A 20505-nucleotide genomic window follows, 5' to 3' on the forward strand; every position below is an offset into this window, starting at 1 on the left:
TAATGGACTGAGTATTTCAACTTCTGAATTTTTTTTAACCTATTTAATTTTCTTCAGATTATTTTAAAATTGCATTATTAATTTTACTCTGCTCTGAAATCCTTAAATAAAGGGCTGATGAAAAAATATTTCAGTAAATATACCTGACCTGACAAAAGTGTAACTAATTTCAAGTAAGATTGCTAAATGTTGACATTAAGTCAGTTGTTCCCTGTTGGTATCATTATAACTATGATTTATTATTTATAATTCTCTTGTTCAGGCCTGTACCACATAAGGCCCAGGGGATTTTGGGCAGCCCGTGAGGATGAGGAACAACTTTAAGACTCTCCTGCCACTCAGCTTCCTCCTGAGGAGGGCATACAGAGGAGGAGGAGGAGGAGGAAGGGTGAACCACTCACCCTGCAAGGCTCCTCCGCCACTTGGCCTTCTCCTGAGGAGAAGGACAGGCAGAGGAGGAAGAGGAGGAGGACGGGTGAATGCTTGCCCTACAAGGCTCCTCCTCTGCTTGACTTTCTCCTGAGAAGGCCGGATGGAGGAGAAGCAGCAAGAGGATAGTCAAATGCTTGTCCTTCATGGCTTCTCAGCTGCCTGGCTTTCTCCCGAGGGGAAAGCCAGGTGGCGACAGAGGAGGATGGGTAAATGCTTGCCCTGCAAGGCTCCTCCAGTACCCTGTCTTGTCCTGAGGAGAAGGCCAGGCGGTGGCAGCAGCAGAGGAAGAACACCCATCTTGCAAGGCCCCTCCACTGTTTCTGTGGCCCAAAGAAGTTTAGCCTGTTTTAAATTTTGGCCCCCACCTACTGCCAAGTTATTCAGGTCTATTCTAGTTCAATGATTTCCAAAGTGGGCAGTTCTGCCCCCCTCAAAGGGGTTGGAAAGATCCAGGGCAGCAGTGAGGGAAAAAGAAAGGGGGAGGGATTCAGTCAAAGTACTGACATGCAAAAAAAGACAAGGGGAACTAAGAGCCTTTAGGACCATGGTGGTACTGTGGGTTGTATGAAACTTCTTTTTTCATGGTCCTTTGAAATCACTGCAGAGCCTCACTGATTGCTCTGTGTGGTGGTGTTTCCCACTCTTCAACTGCCCACATGAGCTCGCTCCCTTAAACTGCATCTTTCACTACTAGTGGAGGTGTGGTTGGGAAACTCTTATGAGGCTTGGGCATCGCTTCTGTGGATCACAGTGGCACCATTTAGGAACAGACTGACTGGTTGGAGCAAGGAGTTAGTGTTGGAAAATTTATGTGTTGCATTCTCCTTTCCCTCCTTAGATAGACAGGGACTTCCCTCTATCTATTTCATTCTATCTAAACATGTGACCCCTGTCACTCGCTCTTGGAGACTGTTTATAGTCTCTCTCTCAAGATTCTAAATAGCCTCCTCTCAGTACAGTAACTCTCAGTCTCTGGTACAGTAACAGTCTCCTCTGAGTGAGGTTAATAGTTTCTTCTTTGCAATAGCAGTAGGGGTTTTTCTTTCTTCCTACTATATTAATGATGGTGAGATGTCATCTCTTTTCCCAAACCATCACCGGTTAGGATAGGATTTAGTTTATTATTTATAGGGAAGGCACATTTCTGAGGAAGGAGGGGGAGAAGTACCTAGGTCAATTCTTGGAAAGAGACCTTCTCATCAGAGCAGCTCTTGTAGTTAAAATCTTTCCCATTCATGCCAGTCCAGAGCATGTGATCTCTGTAAACCCCCTATCCATATACTAGCTACACCCCTCTCCAGCCCAACAAAGAACTGACAGTACATCCTCATCAGGGAGAATAGTAGATAGCCGGATGTAACAGGGTTTTTGTTTGTTTGCTTGTTTTCGCATTCTTAGAATCATAGCATTGAAAGAGAAAACAAGGACCATCCAGTTCAACCCCCTTTTACCATGCAGGAAGACACAATCAAAGCACTCCCAACAGATAGCCAACCAGCCTATGTTTAAAAACATCCAAAGGAGGAAACTCCACCACATCTGGAGGGAGTGTTCCACTGTCGAACAGCTCCATATATATTTGTACAACCTCATACAAACATAGTCCCATTATTTGAATGCTTTCCCCAGTGAAATATGTTCTGTTTCAGTTACTTAACTCTCCACATTCAGCAACAATGCTCTCAATCACATTATCCAAGCACCAAACTGTATTTAACACAGTTCTTAGCTTTCTTTCCATGATAAAACAACAACCTGTTTTAGTGTTGTATAATAAAAAGAAAAGAAGCATTTATGGAAAGACTTACTTGGGATAAACTGGCTCATAAAGGTACTTGTCTCTTGAAGATGGAAGATTAAAAAACAAGATGTATCCATTTGCAGTCTGAAATATAAGATGTATAAAATCAAAGATATGTATGTATAAAAGTTACCCTGTACATTTCAGCTAGAACTAGCTCAAAGAATTGCATGTTTAAAATATGTGGAATATGATAGTCAAAGAATGCATAATACATTTTTCAGAACTGCAATGAAGATAAGAGCACTAGTTAAAAGTAAAGGTATGCATGTGCACACACACAAAGACACAATAATGTATTCATTTAACTGTTATCAAAAAGCTTAAACCCAGACATGTATGCATTTTGATCCTTGTTTATCCTACCAGGAGTTCAAACACATCATAAGTTTAGACATAGTGTAGAATTGTGGATGGTTAAAATCAAAGTTGACAGTTTCATTTGTATAAAAGAAAGAAGTGAAGCACAAGAGCCCAAGACCAACACTGGGTCAGTTGTGTACCAGGAAACAATAGTTTCTCATTTTTAAAAGTTTCATAAGTAATACAGTGATGTTTTCTAAGTTACGTATAATACATATTCAGTAGGTATGTTAAGTTCTACTACTCATGTTTACATTTCCTTCCAAAGAGAACATACACATTTTCTCCATGACCTACAAAAGTCATTGTGCAGATCTAACTCTGCAAACTCAGAAAAATGAAGTTGGCATTTAGAAGAGTGGCAGCAAGAAACAAAAAAATATGAAGAACAATAGCATAGCTTAAAATATAATGGCTTTTAAAATATCCATTCCTTTGTTCAAACATATCACAGTCTGTTCATCTAACAGTATTATTTCTAGTGCTGTTTAATTATTAATTTATAAGTTTGCATGTCTTAGATGAACTCTTCCTTAGAGAGTATATTCCATGATATAAATGTGACTGAGGCTGGCATATCAATGTTTAGAATCTGAACAGAAATAAAGAGCAGCTTCTTAAGTGAGAAAATGCATTTTATACAGGACATTTAAGGCACTGAATAGCTGAATATGCCTCTTGAATCAGCAAGGCTAAGGGAAAAATTAAAGGTTTCAGATTTCTTTCCAGGCATGGTTTCCTGTTTTGCAACTGACTACAGAAGGAGGAAAGCACACTTGTTAGCTTCTCACACAAGCTGTGCCGCCCAGTAACATGTCTCCCTGTAGTTTAAGAAACAGAACTATAAAATGTTGAACAGAAATACATTTTGTTACATTTCTTCTTGAGATGCAAAAAAAGAACACTACAATTTGTGGATTATACAGTGGTACCCCGGGATACGAAAGCACCGCCTTACGAAATTCCCGGGATACGAAAAAATCCCAAAGAAAAAAACTGTTCCGGGTTACGTTTTTTTTTCCAGCTTACGAAAAAAAATTTTGGTGCTTTTCGGCGCGATTTCACACGGAATCGCGGCTTTCGCTATTAGCGCCTATGGGCTATTCGGCTAGCGAAAGTTTCCGGGTTACGAAAGCGGCGGCGGAACGAATTAATTTCGTAACCCGGGGTACCACTGTATTCTACTGAATTTCAATCCTAGTTTTAAAGAAACCCTAACTACTCCTAACATGCTTTCCTTACTATTTAGCTACTTTTAAATAATTTATACTCACTGTCTGTTCCTCTGCCAGTAGAAACAGTAAGACAACACTATACAATACTATCACTGTAACATTAGCAGGCAAAACATGTTCTTGAATTCCTCCTCCATGCAAGTTGATAATCCTAAAAGATGCCTTTCTGCTCACACTGCCATCAAAAATATATATTAAAATATTTTGATTTATAAAATAAAAAAATAAAAACATAAAAATAGTGTGAACTAGTCACAGCTAAGCTACATTTTATCATTACAGTGGGCCCTTGGTATCTGCTGGAGATCTGGTTCCAGGACCCCCCCACCCCATAGATGTCAAAATCAGTGGATGCTCAAATTTCATTATACTTTATACAATGGGGTAGTAAAATGGTGTCCTTTATATTAAATGACAAAATCAAGCTTTGCTTTTTGGAATTATTGGGTTCAGTTTTTTGGTTTTTTTAAGATATTTTCATGCCATGGATGGTTGAATCCGTGGAAACAGAATCTATGGGTATGGATGGCTGACTGTACAATCTTTTGAACAGTTCCTTTTATTTTTTTACCAAGATGCACAGTTTTAAACCAAGCTGTCACTAAATTTCAGTAACTGTGTCCAAAAACTGACGGCTTGCTGGTGACAAAAGCTTCCAATTCTCTTATTCCTCTCTGTAGATCTTGCCATTGCCCAGAACCAGCTTCCTGTGTGTTGGGGGAGTGACCACCACCTGTACTTGTGGGGCATGAGTACTTTAAAAGTAACACATGTGCTGTGAAAAACTTAGCCTTTTTTGTTTTATATCAGTGCCATTGTAATCTCAAGAGCAAAAAATGATAACACACAGTTATGTGGCAGCACTCTAGATGAGTGCCCAAAAACTTCAGTTCTTAGTATTGGTGGCTCACCAGCAACATACTACAGTTATAATACTGTTTAGGTATCTGATACAGTCCCCATTTCCCCCCAGAAACAGGGTCATTTTAATATTTAACTATGTGCTTGAATGGTGAAATCTTATTATGTACCACCACATTCTCTCATGCCTTATGCTTTAATTCATCTAGCAATGCAGTATAATAATTATTTTTTGTATTCAATTACTTAACACTGACTGAAAATCTTTATAGCATGCATAAATGTGGTACATGTATAAATACATGATTACACGGCAGAAAAAACACACCTTTTATACCTATGCTATTTCAAGAAAACATTTGTAGAAACACAAACCACTACATTATTATTATTACATTTTATTTATAAAGTGCTGTAAATTTGCACAGCGCTGTATATAGAATGGATAAACTCGATAAGAATAATAAAACCTGCCAGTGGCATACAATCTAAAAATAACAAATGCATATAACAGTAGATAGTAATACAAGCTAATAAAATAAGCAAACAACAGGTTAAAAACATCAACTAACAGGCATCAGGTCAAATATCAGATGCCAAACAAAAACAGTCACACACTACCTGGAAATGTTTCATAGTTTAGTAAAAGTCAAATTTCAACTTCAACAAATGTTTTTGGTATATGAAGTAATTAAATCCAATACTAATCTATTACTGCTTGTTTAGCAAAAACCATAGATACAGGCTAAGTAGCAACAGACAGAACATCCAATGTTCATCCCTACCCACCCCCAACCCCTTTTGATAATCAAAAAGGTTGAAAAATGAAGACTGGCTCAAGCTCCTTTACCTGAAACACTAGGAGAAAATATCGATACCAATGCAATCCAAACTTTAAACTGACATAATTATTTATGCAAATAAGCTAATCTTCCTGCTTGATTACATTAATCTGCTTACTGGACAATCATGCGCCTTTATTCTATGCAATCGATGAGGACTAAAACTAAAATACTATGTTTCATCATCTACTCAGCAATCATTGGAATAAAGACTATTTCAGACCGTAAGTCTGAATTTCATTAGGATATCCATTAGCAGTTTTTGCCAACAATTTATTTTAAAATCCTATAAAGACAGTACTTTGGAATGCAATCAGTAAGAAGACTATTAAGAATCAAGTTTGGTGCTTAACAAAACTAGCTGTGAAGCACCTAAAGGCTGCAGCTTCAAAAGGATTGAGTGCATAAAGCAAGGGGTGGCCATAAGTCAACAGGCAACTTAAAGGCTCAAGCACACACATTAGCGGCTAGGACTGGTTATAGCCCTTAAGGAGAATTTTTCTGAAATATATTTACTTTCAAGCTGCACCAGGATCTATTTGATGAAACTGAAACCATCTATGGCATTTATGAATTCTTTGCATATTTAAACATTCATGTCCAAACATAAAATGAGCTGTTTGGTTGAGAGTTCTCATGAACCACTGTATTCTTTTACTTTATTGCAAAATTATTTGCTAAGTGAAAAAAATTCAAAACTGAAATAAGATACAGGAACAGAGTAGTTGCTTAAAATGGCAACCATGAATCTAGATGTGGTCCATTAGCAAAGAAAGAAATGTTATGCATGGATCAAATAGTTCAGAACTGGACAAACATGCATTTGTCGTGACATTTCTGTGTAGCAGAAAGCCTTAGAGATTGATTTAAAAATGCATTTAATTCACCTATTAACAATTACAATGGAGGGGAGAAAATCAAGTGGGATGTCTTTGAATATGTTTCCAAAAGTGTAAGACAAAAGGCAAATAAGAGTTCTATATTTTTTTAAAATCACATTTATACTAATTTCACGACACATTTTTGATCTTAAGAAGAATTGTCAACACCCAGACTCACTGTTTCCCTAGCTGGCTCAAATTTCAATAGAAAAGAACTGTCAGGTTTATTATCAGTATCATTTCCTGGGATAATTAAAACTACAATAACCGCAAAAGAATACAAAAGAATGATCAAGTACTGCTAAGCAGAGTTCTAGTATTAGAAGAAGGATCAGGGATATTCCCAGTTTAACCCCTCAGTCTGCAATCTCCAGGGCCACTTCCCAGGCTGTTATCCTCAGATGATCCCATCAGCAATCAATTGTGCAAGAGAGACTACACAGGATACCCAGATATCACTCACAGCCACACTAATGTGATCCAAGCAGGGCTGGGGAGTAGTGCTGATTCTGGGGTGACTCTTTATCCTATTCCGGAGTAAGATACTTTTTCTTAATGTTATTTCTACTCCTGTAAAAACCTCTTATTCCTTTACTCCTTACTCCTACTTCCCAGCCCTGGGGAAAAGCAACGGTGCTTTGCAAGGCTAGGGTGTGTGTGTGTGTGTGTGCGCGTGTGTGTGTCTCTCTTTGCCTCCCAGTCCCTTCCTCAGTGCAATATAATACAATTGTTTTTTGGTGTTTGCATGTACAATATAGTAACAGAAACAAGGAGTAACAAATATATTTTGTTACTCCTTACTCCCCCAGCCCTGGATCCAAGTGCTGTCCACATACGTTTTACAACATGCATACCATCCTCCATGGTGCATCTATGTCTTATCTACATCTTATGTCATATCTGAAGATTTCTTCATCAAAGTTCAGTATTATATTTAGACACACCTCCTTACATTACCTTTCTCTATTCACATTTATATTATAAATGGCCCCAAAATGCATTGCCTTGTAACAGAATAGCTCAGCTTCATTAATATTACTACTTTCCAAATTTCAGCTGCAAAACTTGCAAGAGCAAACAGTCAAAACTATGAGGCCATGCACTTGTCTTAAGTCTGCTGTCTAACTGGTCATTTATTCAGTACATGCTTTTGAAATGCTTCTCTGTATCTGGTTACTTTTCTGCATACATTTTTAATATGTGAAGAGGAAACAATAACCTGGATAGCAATCTTTACACTGCATTCGATCTTGAAATATTAAGCAGCTGTAAAAGCTGAAATGCAAAGCCAAAATACAAATGTCTAGCATACTTCTTTTAAAATTACATTTGTTCTCCTTGGATTCTCTTCCATGATGACAGGATATTTTAGCACCTCAGAATTATGTTTTGTACAGACAGGTATTATACAACTTTGACACCTGAAAAACTGTAAACAATTTTTTGCTTCAGCCACTTGCTGTGTATTTTTTTTTAAAAAAATAGTATTTCAATTTGACTTCTGACATGGTTACAGGACAGAGATGGCTTTGGTTGCCTTGGTGGACAATCTACACCCAGGACTGGATAGGGGAAAGTATGTCACTGTTAGTTCTGCTGGATCTCTCATCAGCTTTCATACTATCAACCATGGTATCCTTCTAGGTCACACTGCAGAGAGGGAACTTAGAGACAGTGTTTGTTACAGTGGCTCTATTCCATCCTAGAGGGGAAAGCCCCAGCAGGTGGCATTGGGGGATTCCTATCCAGGTCCTTTGGTTTGTGGGGTCCCTCAGGGCTCCTTTCTGTCCCTCATGCTATTGTGATGAAACATATGAGAAAGGTCATCCAGAGATTTGGGGTTCAGTGCCACCAGTATGATGATGACAACCAGCTCTATTTCTCCTAGACTTTGAAACTCTTCTCCAGAGGGACTAGAATAGCCTCTCTTTGCTGTCCTTTTCTCAACAAATGAAGGCTTTTTTATTCAAACAGGTTTTTAGAACTGATGGCTTTAAAGTTAGTGGCTCCTGTATTATTTTAAACTGTACAAAAACACTTTTTAAAGTGTTTTAATATGGTTGTAGTTTAATTCTACTGATTTTTAAAAATATTTTAAAGCACATTGTAATCATCTGGATTTATGAATTACCTTGACTCCCAATCCTAGGAGGAAAGAGTGATAATAAAGTTAATAAAGATGATGATGATAACAACAGTAGTAGTAGTATGATCACTGTCGTATTTATATTTATACCCTTCTATGACTTGACAACCTCATCAAAGGAGAAACCTTTACCTTTTACTTTCCCAGAGCAGGGGAAGTGGTTTAGAAAAATTAAAAGGTACAAGTAAAAGCACACATAAAAAAGATGTTTTATTATTTAATGAAATGAAATTAAGAATTAACACCATTTAAAACATAGGGAAAGAAAAAATAATAGAGCCTGCTGTTAAAAGCCCTTTCATTATAAAACAGTAAACTCTCAAAAGCATTTTGGGATAAAAAAATATTCACCTTGTCACTCTAGGCAGGAAATTCCAGAGCTTGAGTGCATCGGTCCTGACAAGGACCTCTCCTTTATTTCCACAAGGAGAGTATGTGAGAGTGGCTGGACCCAGAGAGACCATCCTCCACCAATCTTAAAATCCAAGCAGGCTAATATGGGAAGATACAGGCCTTCAGACAGTACTACTAGTATTTTTAAGGCACAGGAACTGTGCCAATTAGAGCTGTTTGCTAAAAATGTGGGCTGGCAGCTTGTCAGAGAGGCCACAGACTAAGGCCTCTCAGCCATGCAGAAGCTTGCTTAGCTGCTCTGAATAAATGTTGGAATAGTCCTGGTATGTTGGTAAGGGCAAGCAGCTGCAGGATGTTTGTGAGATTCAAGACCATTTAGCTGCCTAGTACTGTGTGGGAAAGAATGCAGGCCTTTGGTAGGGGAGAGTGATTGGTGGGGAGTTCTTAAAACTGAAATCTATGCTGTAGCCTCACATCTTGCAATGAACTTGTTAGTGTGTTGAACCTAATCTTCAATAAACCTTTTCTGGATTCATCCATGAAGTATATTCTTTGAGTCAGATACAGACAGGACATACAGCTGATCTAAACAAACAACCCACCTCATGTGAACATGTGTCTTCTTGCTCTGACTGTTTGTGTACTTTTGACTGTACAACTACAAACTCTCCTGTAGATAAAGAGCATTTTTACATTGCACTAGAACCAGAACATATTATGTTAAGCTCTGTATCTTTGTTATGTCACATTTTGCATGAGTGTTAAACACAGTCTCCATTTTACAACATGTTGGATACTAAACATTATTTTACCCCAACACTAATTTAGAGACCGCTTGAAATGTGCTAAGTGTTGTATGCATATTAAGAACAAGATAGTCCCTGCCCTCTTAAAATCTAAATGAATGACAGAAAGGTGAGGAAAAGGATGGGGAAGAAAGAGGAAAACAAGCCAACTTGAATGACCAATTTGAACTGAAACAATTCAGTCAAACAAAACAAATTGAGCTAGTAGAGAAGGTTTTGCTGTCATGCATATAATATTTGCCTAACAGTATTGAATGGCAACTAAAAGATGACAGTTTAGAGGGAAGGAGGCAAATATAACAAAACTCTCTGCTGCCTCAATGGAGTGGGCCCTGCTATACCATCTTTTTCCTCTGCTGCAGATGAAAGTAATAAAATAAAATATTACATCGTTCAAAGCATTTCACATATACTTTAGTAATCCTTACAACAAGCCTATAAGGCAGGTCAGTTTTACTAGTACATGTGAACTGTATTTATTAGTATATGTATCATAAAATGCTTTAACAGGAACATTTTTACTCACCGAAACAGCTATCATGGTGCTGTCAGGCCTCCATTCAGCTTGGTCATAATGCCCAAATTGTGATACTGCTTTTTGTGATTCTTTGTAGCTTACAATTAACACACTAGGCTGAGGGGAAAGAAAGAGTATACAATAGTTAAATTTCCCTTTCAAAAGTTCACTTAAATAATTTAAAACAACTGAATATTACTTTCACTGCTGTAGCTGTCAGTCAGATGTAGCAAAGCTTTGTAAATGATAAAAATATATTATAGTCTCAAAGAGGAGTTCGCTATGTCAAAAAGTATTTTATTTTCAGTTTTTATCTTCTCAAGCTGGGTATATCTTATTCCTTTTCTTATACTTATTTTTGTTGCTCTTGTGTGCCCCGCAGTCAACTCTGACTTATGGCAATCCTATCTTAGGGTTTTCCTGGAAAGATTTATTTAGAAGGGATTTGCCAGTGTCTTCCTCTTAGTCTGAGAAAATGTTACTTACTCAAGGTTATCAAGTGGCTTTCCAGAGCCTTAGTCCCATATCCAAATCATTATAGTATTCTAGCTCCCAATATCTATAACCTCATACTTCATGTCACTTTAAAAAAAAAATTTATGCAGTTTGAAATAGGAGGGAGGTAATTTTCTGTGAAACTATACACACATCCCTCGGCATTCACTGGGGTTAGGGGCACAGGACTCCCGTGAATGTGGAGAAACTACAAATAACAAAAACTTTGTTTTTACCTGAGAGAACACTTCTATAGGAATCTCTGCCAGACACTGACCACAGAATTGCACTGGAGGAGCTACAAATGCCCAGTGGAGTGTTCTCTCTAGGAATCTCTAGGTCCTTCAGTGCGGCGTTTGGTTAAAGTTGACCATAGAGTTGCGCTGGAGGAACTAGATATTCCTAGAGAGAATATATTAATAAAATCCATGAATAATCAAAGCCACAAATGTGGAGGGACAAGTGTACCTTCCTCCTAGCCACAAGGAATCCATAAGCAGGAAGCTGCACTGTACGCAGCTTCCTGCTTATGCGGAAGCCCTGCGACAATATAAACAATAACACATGCGCCTGTGGCATGTGCACCGCCGCACCACCGCGTGCATGCACCTCGCATAAGAGGCGGACCTACTGTACATCAGTCTTTCTATGGTGTTTTAAGTCTACTTCATCAGAAGCATGGAGTGAAGTGCTTAGGAACAGACCTATATAGATATGAATGAACTGTTTGTATGAGTATGCATAGGCTTATTCTTCAGATCATTTATGCTTCCAATGCTTTTCTATGTTAGTCTCAAAGGTTCTACAAGATCCCTTTGTATATCAGTCTACCCAGTAATTTTATAAACAAATGCCAGTAATTTCATAATATTTGGTAGGAGAACAAAATTATCTAAAGATGCATAAAAAGGTAAATTTAATACTGTATCATGTTTTACCTGACACACAGTACCCTTCCGACTGAAGACTGAATGAGGAAAGAAAGCTGTGAACCTTTGGAGTGGGAAAGAACATATTGTACACTGAAGTTTTAAACCAAGGATTGGCCACTGAGACCCTCCAGATGTTTTTGGTCTACAGTTCCCATTAAACCTAGCCAGCACAGACCATAGGAAGAGATTATGAGAGAAGCTGTCCAAAAATATCCAAAAAGCCATGGTTACCCAACTCTCCTCTACACGTTTTCTTTTAAAACCCTCATTTTTCTTGCCATTTATAAAACAGGTTGCCTATACAGTTTTCAATCCAATGTTTTTCACATTCGAAAGACAATATATGCTATGCCAACCGACACATTTTAATGTTAACTGCAAACACTTCACTCCTGAATTAATTGTAATTGTAATTATCTTTCAGAAATCATACTTAGGTAAATTAAATTAAGCATAGCCCTAACTTGTCTAGTTTTGTATTTTTTGCCTTTGTTGACGATTTGCAAAGGTATGTCAAACTGATGTATTCTTTAATTGAAAAGCCAGAAGAATGAACAACTTTATTTGAAATTACCAGGTTTTAAAAGTTAGCACTATTACTGATACTTAGTTCCTCTCACCAGCTGATCTTCCTTCTGATCCCAATACAACAGCACCAGAACTGCTACTTGTGCTACACAAAATAGCACTGCAAATGGAAGAACTATACGTACATAGTTCCACATGCAACATCCTGAGACCTATCACAGCAATTTCAAATCTTGCAAAGCAATTTGACTCAGTAATGTAATGAATATTTGGAGATTCTGAAAAGCAACCATGTCAGAGCTGCCTCATCTGGTCCCGCTTACCAGGCACATGGATGCTGCTTTAGCTAAAATATTCTAGCCCTGGAGAACAGACAATTATCTTCACCATTCAAAGCAATTTTCTATTCTATTAATTGTACAGTAAATTAAATATACATTATTAATGACTGGAAACTTTCAGCTGCTAAATAAGTATTAGCAGCAGTAGCATAATAAGCACATTAACCATTACTGTTTGCCTATAAAACCAAGTAGTGTCTAAAGCCAAGCACTTTCTATAATGTGCCAGATAAAACAATGCAAGCTCACTCCAGACTTAATGATGTCCTGTCCCACCCACACAGGCATTAGATCTTACATACCCTGCAGCATGATACAAGCCACAATAGGCTTGACCACTCAGCTCCTTTTGTAACTGTGTCACCCGCCTTTCATCTGCCTCCAGCACTATGAGACTTACAGCAAAAGCAGTCACAGAATATGCACCACCACCAAGCAACCACAGGAAACCAGTAAGGTGTGCAAAACTGTTTGGGCAATAATGCATTCATTTGAACAAACAAATGAAGGTTTGCTTGTATGAGTTGTGTTTGATTGGTGTCGCTCTGCTGACAAAATGCTCTTTGATTCAGCGGAGGTTTGCATCAACACAACAGGAAGAAAGGTGATTTCCTATTGGCCTGCAGTTCCCAAACTGTTTTAAATGGCTCTCTAGTACTCCAGAACAGATTTCAGGAGACTGCAGACACAACAAGCAACCCAGAGGTCAAAGAGCATTTCATCGTGGAGTAATGCCAACTATGTATTACCTAATTGATGCTACTACAAATGCTACTGGTTTTAAGTTAATATGTCCAAGGTCTACAGAGGTTCTTCCTTGTCCTACTTCTTAGAACATATTCAGCGATTTCTTCTGCTACTCAACTATGGCTCCTTCTACATTTGTGCATGAACTATGCTAAACACAACTGGCACTTCAGAGCTATGAGGAGTCTGAGATATCAGGCTGCTACTGTCTAGTATCTTAGCTGCATCTGTGTAATAAAGGGAAAATTCTGGATAAAATAGCAGTAGATTAAGGTTATTTTTTAAATTAAAGAAAAGATAATGCCCTTCTTAATGCTAAAGGTAGTTCCTTATTAATATGGAGGCTATTTCTATACTACAAATAGTTATAATACCATCAATGTTCATAGACAATCATTCACAGATGTCAGAAGTCAGAAACCTAACATTTTTCAGAAAATAAAATTGCTTTGGAAGGTATTATTTAGGTTATTATTCCAAGCAAGTTTAAACTTCTTGGACAAGATACACATTTCAGGGAGGAAGTAACTTTCAAACAGACCTTTTCTACTTGGAAAAACATGCTGGCATCTCAGTCCTAAGGCACCAGCATGTAAACAGGACAAAATACACCAATATACAAGCTGAAAACTGGAAGTAACATTTTACTTCAACACAAACCACAGGCCATGCTTGGCATAAAAATGCAAGCACTGCCTTGCTGGATCAGATTGAAGGTCCATCAAATCTAGCATTTCATTTCCAGCAATGATCAGCCACACTGCTTTGGCATTTTATTGTCATTTATATATGTTTGGTACTAATTTGGGAAGGTTTTCAACTTTACAAACAGCATACAAAACAGTATTAAATTAAATAAAAACCTAACCATGATTACACAAAATTTAATTATGTTAAATGAGGGGGGGGGCTTATTTTTAAGTAACTACACAGAGAATCATATCCTAAACTTACTTAAAGCCATTTAAGCTGACGCCATCTTCATAGCCTGCAGCAGTGAAGGCTGCCCATCCTGAAGCCTTGTTGCTGTTGTTGTTTGCTATCAAATCAATGAGGACTTATGGTGACCCTATGAATGAGACTTCTAAGATCTCTGGTCTTCAGCTACTGCTCAGGTCTTGCAAACTCAATTCTGAAGCTACCATTCTCTTATGTGGGGCATGACATTTGCCCATCTTGAACCTGCTCTTTGTTTTGATCTATAATCTCAAGGTCTTGTACTGCAACAGATGGGTTTCTCAGCCTGCTATAATGTTAACTTTCTAATGTCCTCAAACGTCTTTCTTTTTTCTCTAACTAAATAACCCCAAATGTACTTCCCTCACAGGCAATTTGCCCAAATCATTTTAATTTTATGAACTTATTTCTCTATCTTCCCCATACCCACACCCAATCCATGTACACCAGAATGGGATGTTTATCCTCCAGTCATTTTTGGGGACCCAATTGTGCACAATCCACAAAGAAAAAGATCTACAACTTAGGCATTCTGTGGCATTCACAAGAATTGTAATCGACTTTGAACCACCATCCATGAACCTTTCCCCTCAAAAAATCAGCCAGGACCACAAAACAAAAACCTGTCTGAACAAATCCACTGCTTCAAAAACAACACTAAATGCTGGTGTAGTGGGAGGTGGGATACTGGTGAATTGACTTGTTCTGATCATTCAATAGGCTGACTTCATGTGGAGGAGGACTGGAATTCTCACTGGCATCAGGAAATACAAGATGCATACATTAAACCCTAATACTTCATACAGTGAAACTGTCATCTGAGTTACAAAATATCCCAGATATCTCCCAATGCAAGTATTATTATTATTATTATTATTATTAATATCGGTGTATGTGATTTAAGTATGGAGCAACCAAAAGTGTTATAAAAACTCTCCCTAATAATAACAGCTCACACTACTACAAATGATTGTCATTTGGGTGCTACTCAGAAATATATTTAAGACCACAGTCTGGAAACGTGGCAGCTTCATGCCAACCTACTTGGCAGTCTGATCTTTTGAACCACCATCCTCAAAGGCTGATAAGTGCTCAACCAGTACTACAAGTTACAGTGTGTCCCCATAAAATAATATTGCATCATAGGCTCATGAAATTCAGCTTCAATGATTGCCCTTTTTAAAATTAATCAATGTCTTGACATTAATGCTGGGCCAACATAGCAAAGGGATACCAGAAGCCAACTTCTATGTGTGGGGGCAGGGGGAGAGATACATTACATTTTACCTGTTGAAATCCAAACAGAGGAGTATTTTGTTACAGCATGAATACTGTAAAGTGAGCCTGGACACCAGAGACACTGACATAAGAACTGTCATTATTAAGTCATGGTTGAAAGACGCTCCTTGTATAGAATTCAAATAGGAAAGTGTTAATTTCTTGTATAATTAGCAAATGCTACTTGGCTGTGTCTGAACACAAACCTATGTAACCCCATACCCCCATTTCTCTCCACTGGGTTATGATGACTAAATAACCATTTATAAACAAACAAACAAAAATCTTGCAAACTTCAGATGCTTGATATGATGCTCTTTCAGTATTTTCATTCCCATATCAAGTCTACATATTCATGAAGAGCAACCATCACTTTGGCAAAAGTGTACGTAAAATAACAATAACCACCAGGAACTGAGGAGTTTAGGGGAAAGCAGTTTGTAAACAATTATTAGGAATAGGAACTGGTATGTATTCAAGTCAGTACTATTGAGCAGTGGATGACAGAAAAGGGAGCAGATGAACATCCTAATAGTTTATGCTAAAAAAAATAGAAAAAAAAGGAACTGAGCATCAGAAACTTTAGATCCCGTAAAAGAAACAGAGAAAAACACAACTATTTCCAGAGCTACTTGTGTGAGGAACACTTCAAAACCAGCCTCTTTTGTGACTATAAAGGGATGAGGCTAGATGAAATGTTGCCAAGAATCTCTCCACCAAAACAAATCAGAACTAAGATGCAGGTGGGTTGTCTTTCCCCCCTCTTTGTACTGAAGGTATAGACTCTATACCTGTAACACAGAAAAACAATGTAGTTTCTATGTGTATGTTTTTGGGTTGTTGTTTCTTTAGTTTATTCATTGTTGGAAAGGGAAGAAGGAGGGAGATTATCAGAATGAGGTGGTATTTAAAGAGCAAGTGCCCATTAAGTTGCCTTGGAAAGGTAAACTAAACTAAAAAAACACATGTCCTAATTCATTGTTGGAAAGGGAAGAAGGAGGGAGATTATCAGAATCTGACCATAAGCCACAGAGATCAGAGAAAGACAGCTCTGGAAGGAACCACCAAAGGTCACCCAGTCCAACCGTCTCCCCAAAAATTACAGGATTAATCCACGGAGAGTGCGTCCTCACAGGCGGCCGTCCCACTTGTATTTTAAAGCCTTCAAAAGAAAAAGGGGCCACCAACCTCTGAAGCTGAATCCACCAAGCTGTGGCTCTCTTAATCTCACACTGGAACACTTACATGCTGGACCAAAAAAATAATAATGAAATTAAAAAATGAAATACTTGGAAGGAGACCGGAACCATAAAAAATTAGGCAATGCCAAAAAGCATATCCGGGGTAGCCGTGTTATGAAAACTGTGCTACGAAAGAACTAGAAAAGATCTTAAAGATATACAACTGAACACTAAAGTACGAATTGTCCAAGCCGCTGGATTCTCTATCACCATGTATGGATACAAGAGCTGGACAGTGAAGAAAGCGGATAAGAAGAAGATCAACTCATTTGAGATGTGGAGCTGGAGAAGAACGCTGAGGATTCAGTGGACAGCCAAAAAGACAAACAAATGGGTCCCAGGAAGATCAAGCCCAAACGGGAAGTTAAGATGATCAAATTGAGGCTGTTGTACTTTGGCTACATGAGAAGGCAAGATTCATTAGAAGAGGTGATAATGCTGGAAAGGTGAGGTAGAAAAAGAGAAAGACCACACTCCAGACGGGTGGACTCAATTAAAGAGGTCAGGGGTATGAATCTATAGGACAAGAGCAGCAAAGATCCAGCGTGGTGTAATGCTTTGAGCATTAATCGATGACCATGGAAATCAGGGTTCAAATCCCAGTTTAGCCATGTAAACCCACTGGATGACTCAAGTTATACTCTCAGCCTCAGAGGATGGCAACTGCAAACATGCTCTGAAGAAGCATGCTAAGAAAACCCCATGATAGGATCACCTTAGGGCTGCATAAATCTGAAATGACTTGAAGGCACACAACAACAACAACATCAACAACAGAGCAGTGGAGGACAGAGCGCCTTGGAGATGTCTCAGTCACAGGGTCATCATTCGAAGGCAGTTAACAACAACAACAACAACAACAACAACAGCTGTGTTCAGGGTGAGCAGAGATCATCCTTTACCAGGATATGTCCTCCATTTCAGCCTTCTGTCCAGGAGGAATTCCAAAATGCCCTCCATTTTGAGCAGGACTAAGAAGCATGAATGCATATTTTAGCGTTTTGACCTTTTATTTGGTCATGTCCTCCGTTTGTGGAACGCACTCCCTCAGAGAGTGGTGGGGTCTCCTTCCTTGGAGGCCTTTAAGCAGAGGCTGGATGGCCATCTGTCATTGGGGATGCTTTGGCTGAGAGTTCCTGCATGGCAGAATAAAGGGGTTGGACCTAATGGCCCTTGCGGTCTCTTCCAACTCTAAGAGTCTATGATTCTTCTTGAACAGCATCCATTTTCCAGTGCCTTGTGCTCCTTTGCAGTGAGGACATTTGTCCCTTGAAGTCGTCCTGGCTTAACCACGGTGTGGGCGAGAGACAAAGAGACTGTGGCTTATATCAAAATGAGAATCAGTCCACATCCTGTGAGGGTGAGGCAGCCAAGTACAACAACAACCAAGACCCAGTAATACCTTTTGTTTTGTTATCTGGCGCCAACCGAAAGGCACAAAACACACCTTGGAAGTTTTTGTGGGCGTTTCGATCTGTGCGGAAATGTTTTGGAAGAATTTATTCCCAACGTCTCACCAATATCTGTGGCGTCTTCAGAGAACGCTGCTGCCATGGAAGAGAGTGGGGTCCTGTTGGCTGAGAGGAAGCAGTTTGCATGTTAATGCGTGCATTGTCCTGTTGCTGAAGGGCAAGGCCTGGGGGTGCGCATTGCCATTCAAGGAGAGAGCAACACATGGATCCACATGGAATCACTTCCCCTCAACCAACAGGAGATACACCCCACTCTCCTCCATGCCAGCCTTCTCTGAAGACGCCGGATGCCACAGAGGCTGGAGAAACGTCAGCAATGAGCCCTTCTAGCACACAGCCACATGGCCCCCAAAACCCACAACACGGCTTCACGTCCACCTCTTTACCAGGGACCTCACAGACAAGAAGGTCTGTAGCCCACATAAGGTCAGCCCTTGGGGATATGGATAGAGTGGAAGAAGCCCCAGCTGCGATGGCGGAGTCCCTCCTTGGAGGCCTTTAAGCAGAGGCTGGGTGGCCCTCTGTCATTAGGGACGCTTCGATGGGGAGTTCCTGCATGGCAGGACGGGGCTGGGCTGGATCAGGGCCCTCCTTGGGGTCTCTCTGAGGAGCGCCGCCCCTGCTCTCCCTCCACTCACCCGGTTGTGCCAGAGGCCGAGCTGGGAGCGGGAGAGCACTGCGAACCAAGCCCTGCGCGGGTCGGCCTGGATGCGGAGCGGGGGCTCCAGGGCCTCCGGGGGCCCCAGCAGCCTCTTGGGCCAGCCGCTCAGGAAATACATGGCGCCGTCCTCCCTTCCTCCCTTCCTTCCTTAGGCGGCAGGCGCGGCCAGATGGGCTGCAGCCCCAGGCATCAGCGAAGGGGAGCCCCCGAGGGACGCAGGACGGAGGAGCAGGAGAGGGAGAAGAAGAAGGAGCCGCCGCCGCCGCCGCTGTTCATGCCCACAGCTTCGCCTTCTTCGCGGAGGACCCTTTGGAGGTCCACGGAAGGCTAGTGCTCGCGACGGCGCTCTCGCCGCCACACTCCTCCTCCTGCCGCCATCTCTCTCTTGTTTCGGCAGTTGAGACACAGAAAGGAAGCGCCCTCAGTCAGAAGTGGCAACTCGGCACTGCGGGGCGGGGGAAAAGAAAGAGGAGGAGGAGGAAGAGGAGGGGTCAAAACGGACGCTGCCATTGGCTGCGCGCTTCAAGCCGGAAGTTGCGTCACGAAGCTTCCGGGAGATGATAGAGACGCAAAGAGAGAGAGAGGAGAGGTTGAGAAAGCGTCGGCTTCCGGTATGGGTTAAGGAGGGATTATTTTTATATTTGCATAAAGGGGCGGGGACAACGTGACGTAGCGTTCGGACGGTGGAAAGCGGCTGATCGAGGGGTATATTTGCATAAAGGGGCGGGGAAAGCGTGACGTAGCGTTGCGTGTAAAGGGGAGAAGCAGGGAGTGGGTGGTTCTGGAAGGAGGCAGCATTGGTCTGGGAAGCTAAGCAGGGTCGGCCTCGGTGAGGATGTGGGTGGGAGGCCGACCCTGCTTGTCTAAACCTTATCCGCATCAAACCAGAACGAATCTGCAGAAATGGAGGGACAACCGTGTTCTGAAACCAAAGCACGCATGGCTGCCTGTGCCAAGGCCAGGGGGGCAGGGTAGGGGCCAGACTGGGTGGCACCATGGGAGGAGGCATGGGCAGCAGTGAGGAGCCCAAGGCCTCTCCCCCAGAAGGAAGGGGGAACTGTTCTTCCTTTTGGAGGAGAGGTTCAGGCCCTGAACAGAGCGGCCATAAAGGCTGGCAACCCCTCCAGCCTTTGCCTCCCCCTTCTGGCCTGGCTCCTTTCTGCCCTTGTCTTCCAAGGCGGATGGGTGTTTGCTGCGCCTTCCTCTCTCCTGGAGGGCGCTGCTCTTGCTCAGGGAGGGCCCTGCCTTGGCTGAGGACACAGACAGAGGTTCCCGGGTGGAGACCCTTCTCCTCACCCGCACCCCGCCCGCCTCAGAAGGCCCATGGGGGCCAGACTGGGTGATGCCACTGCCCTCGATGGCATCACAGGCAAGGCTAGGGAAGCCAACTGGGTTTCCAGAATGATTTTCTCCAGCTCTGTCATTGGACTCATGAAACCCCTCTTTATGCAATAACCCTAAAGTAAATGTGTCCAAGCCCACTCTGAGCAAGCATGCCCTTGTTGTGTCATTAGAAAGGTTACTCCGCTTGGAACAGCTTATCAGAAGCATCCTGCTCAGGTTTCAATTCCTCCCCCCCCCCCTTTAGCCACCATTCCCCCCCTTAGGCCTTTGC

At 40.9% G+C, this 20505-nt stretch overlaps 1 protein-coding gene across 1 annotated transcript in view; it reads right to left on the bottom strand.

The window, feature by feature from the left end:
- RIC1 (RIC1 partner of RAB6A GEF complex) overlaps positions 1–19200 on the bottom strand; it is a 71736-nt gene extending 52536 nt beyond the window's left edge. Inside the window, exons 1-3 of the mRNA XM_089489999.1 lie at positions 18868–19200; positions 10248–10355; positions 2241–2317 (exon numbers count right to left, since the gene is read on the bottom strand). Coding sequence (XP_089346125.1) covers positions 2241–2317; positions 10248–10355; positions 18868–19008 — 326 coding nt within the window. The 5' untranslated portion in view covers positions 19009–19200. The remainder of the gene's footprint in view (positions 1–2240; positions 2318–10247; positions 10356–18867) is intronic.
- Between the last annotated feature and the right edge of the window lie 1305 nt (positions 19201–20505).

Source organism: Sceloporus occidentalis, unplaced genomic scaffold, assembly GCF_023333645.1.
Source record: "Sceloporus occidentalis isolate IW3139 unplaced genomic scaffold, rSceOcc1.0.p SCAF_1, whole genome shotgun sequence".
Taxonomy (NCBI): Eukaryota; Metazoa; Chordata; class Lepidosauria; order Squamata; family Phrynosomatidae; genus Sceloporus; species Sceloporus occidentalis.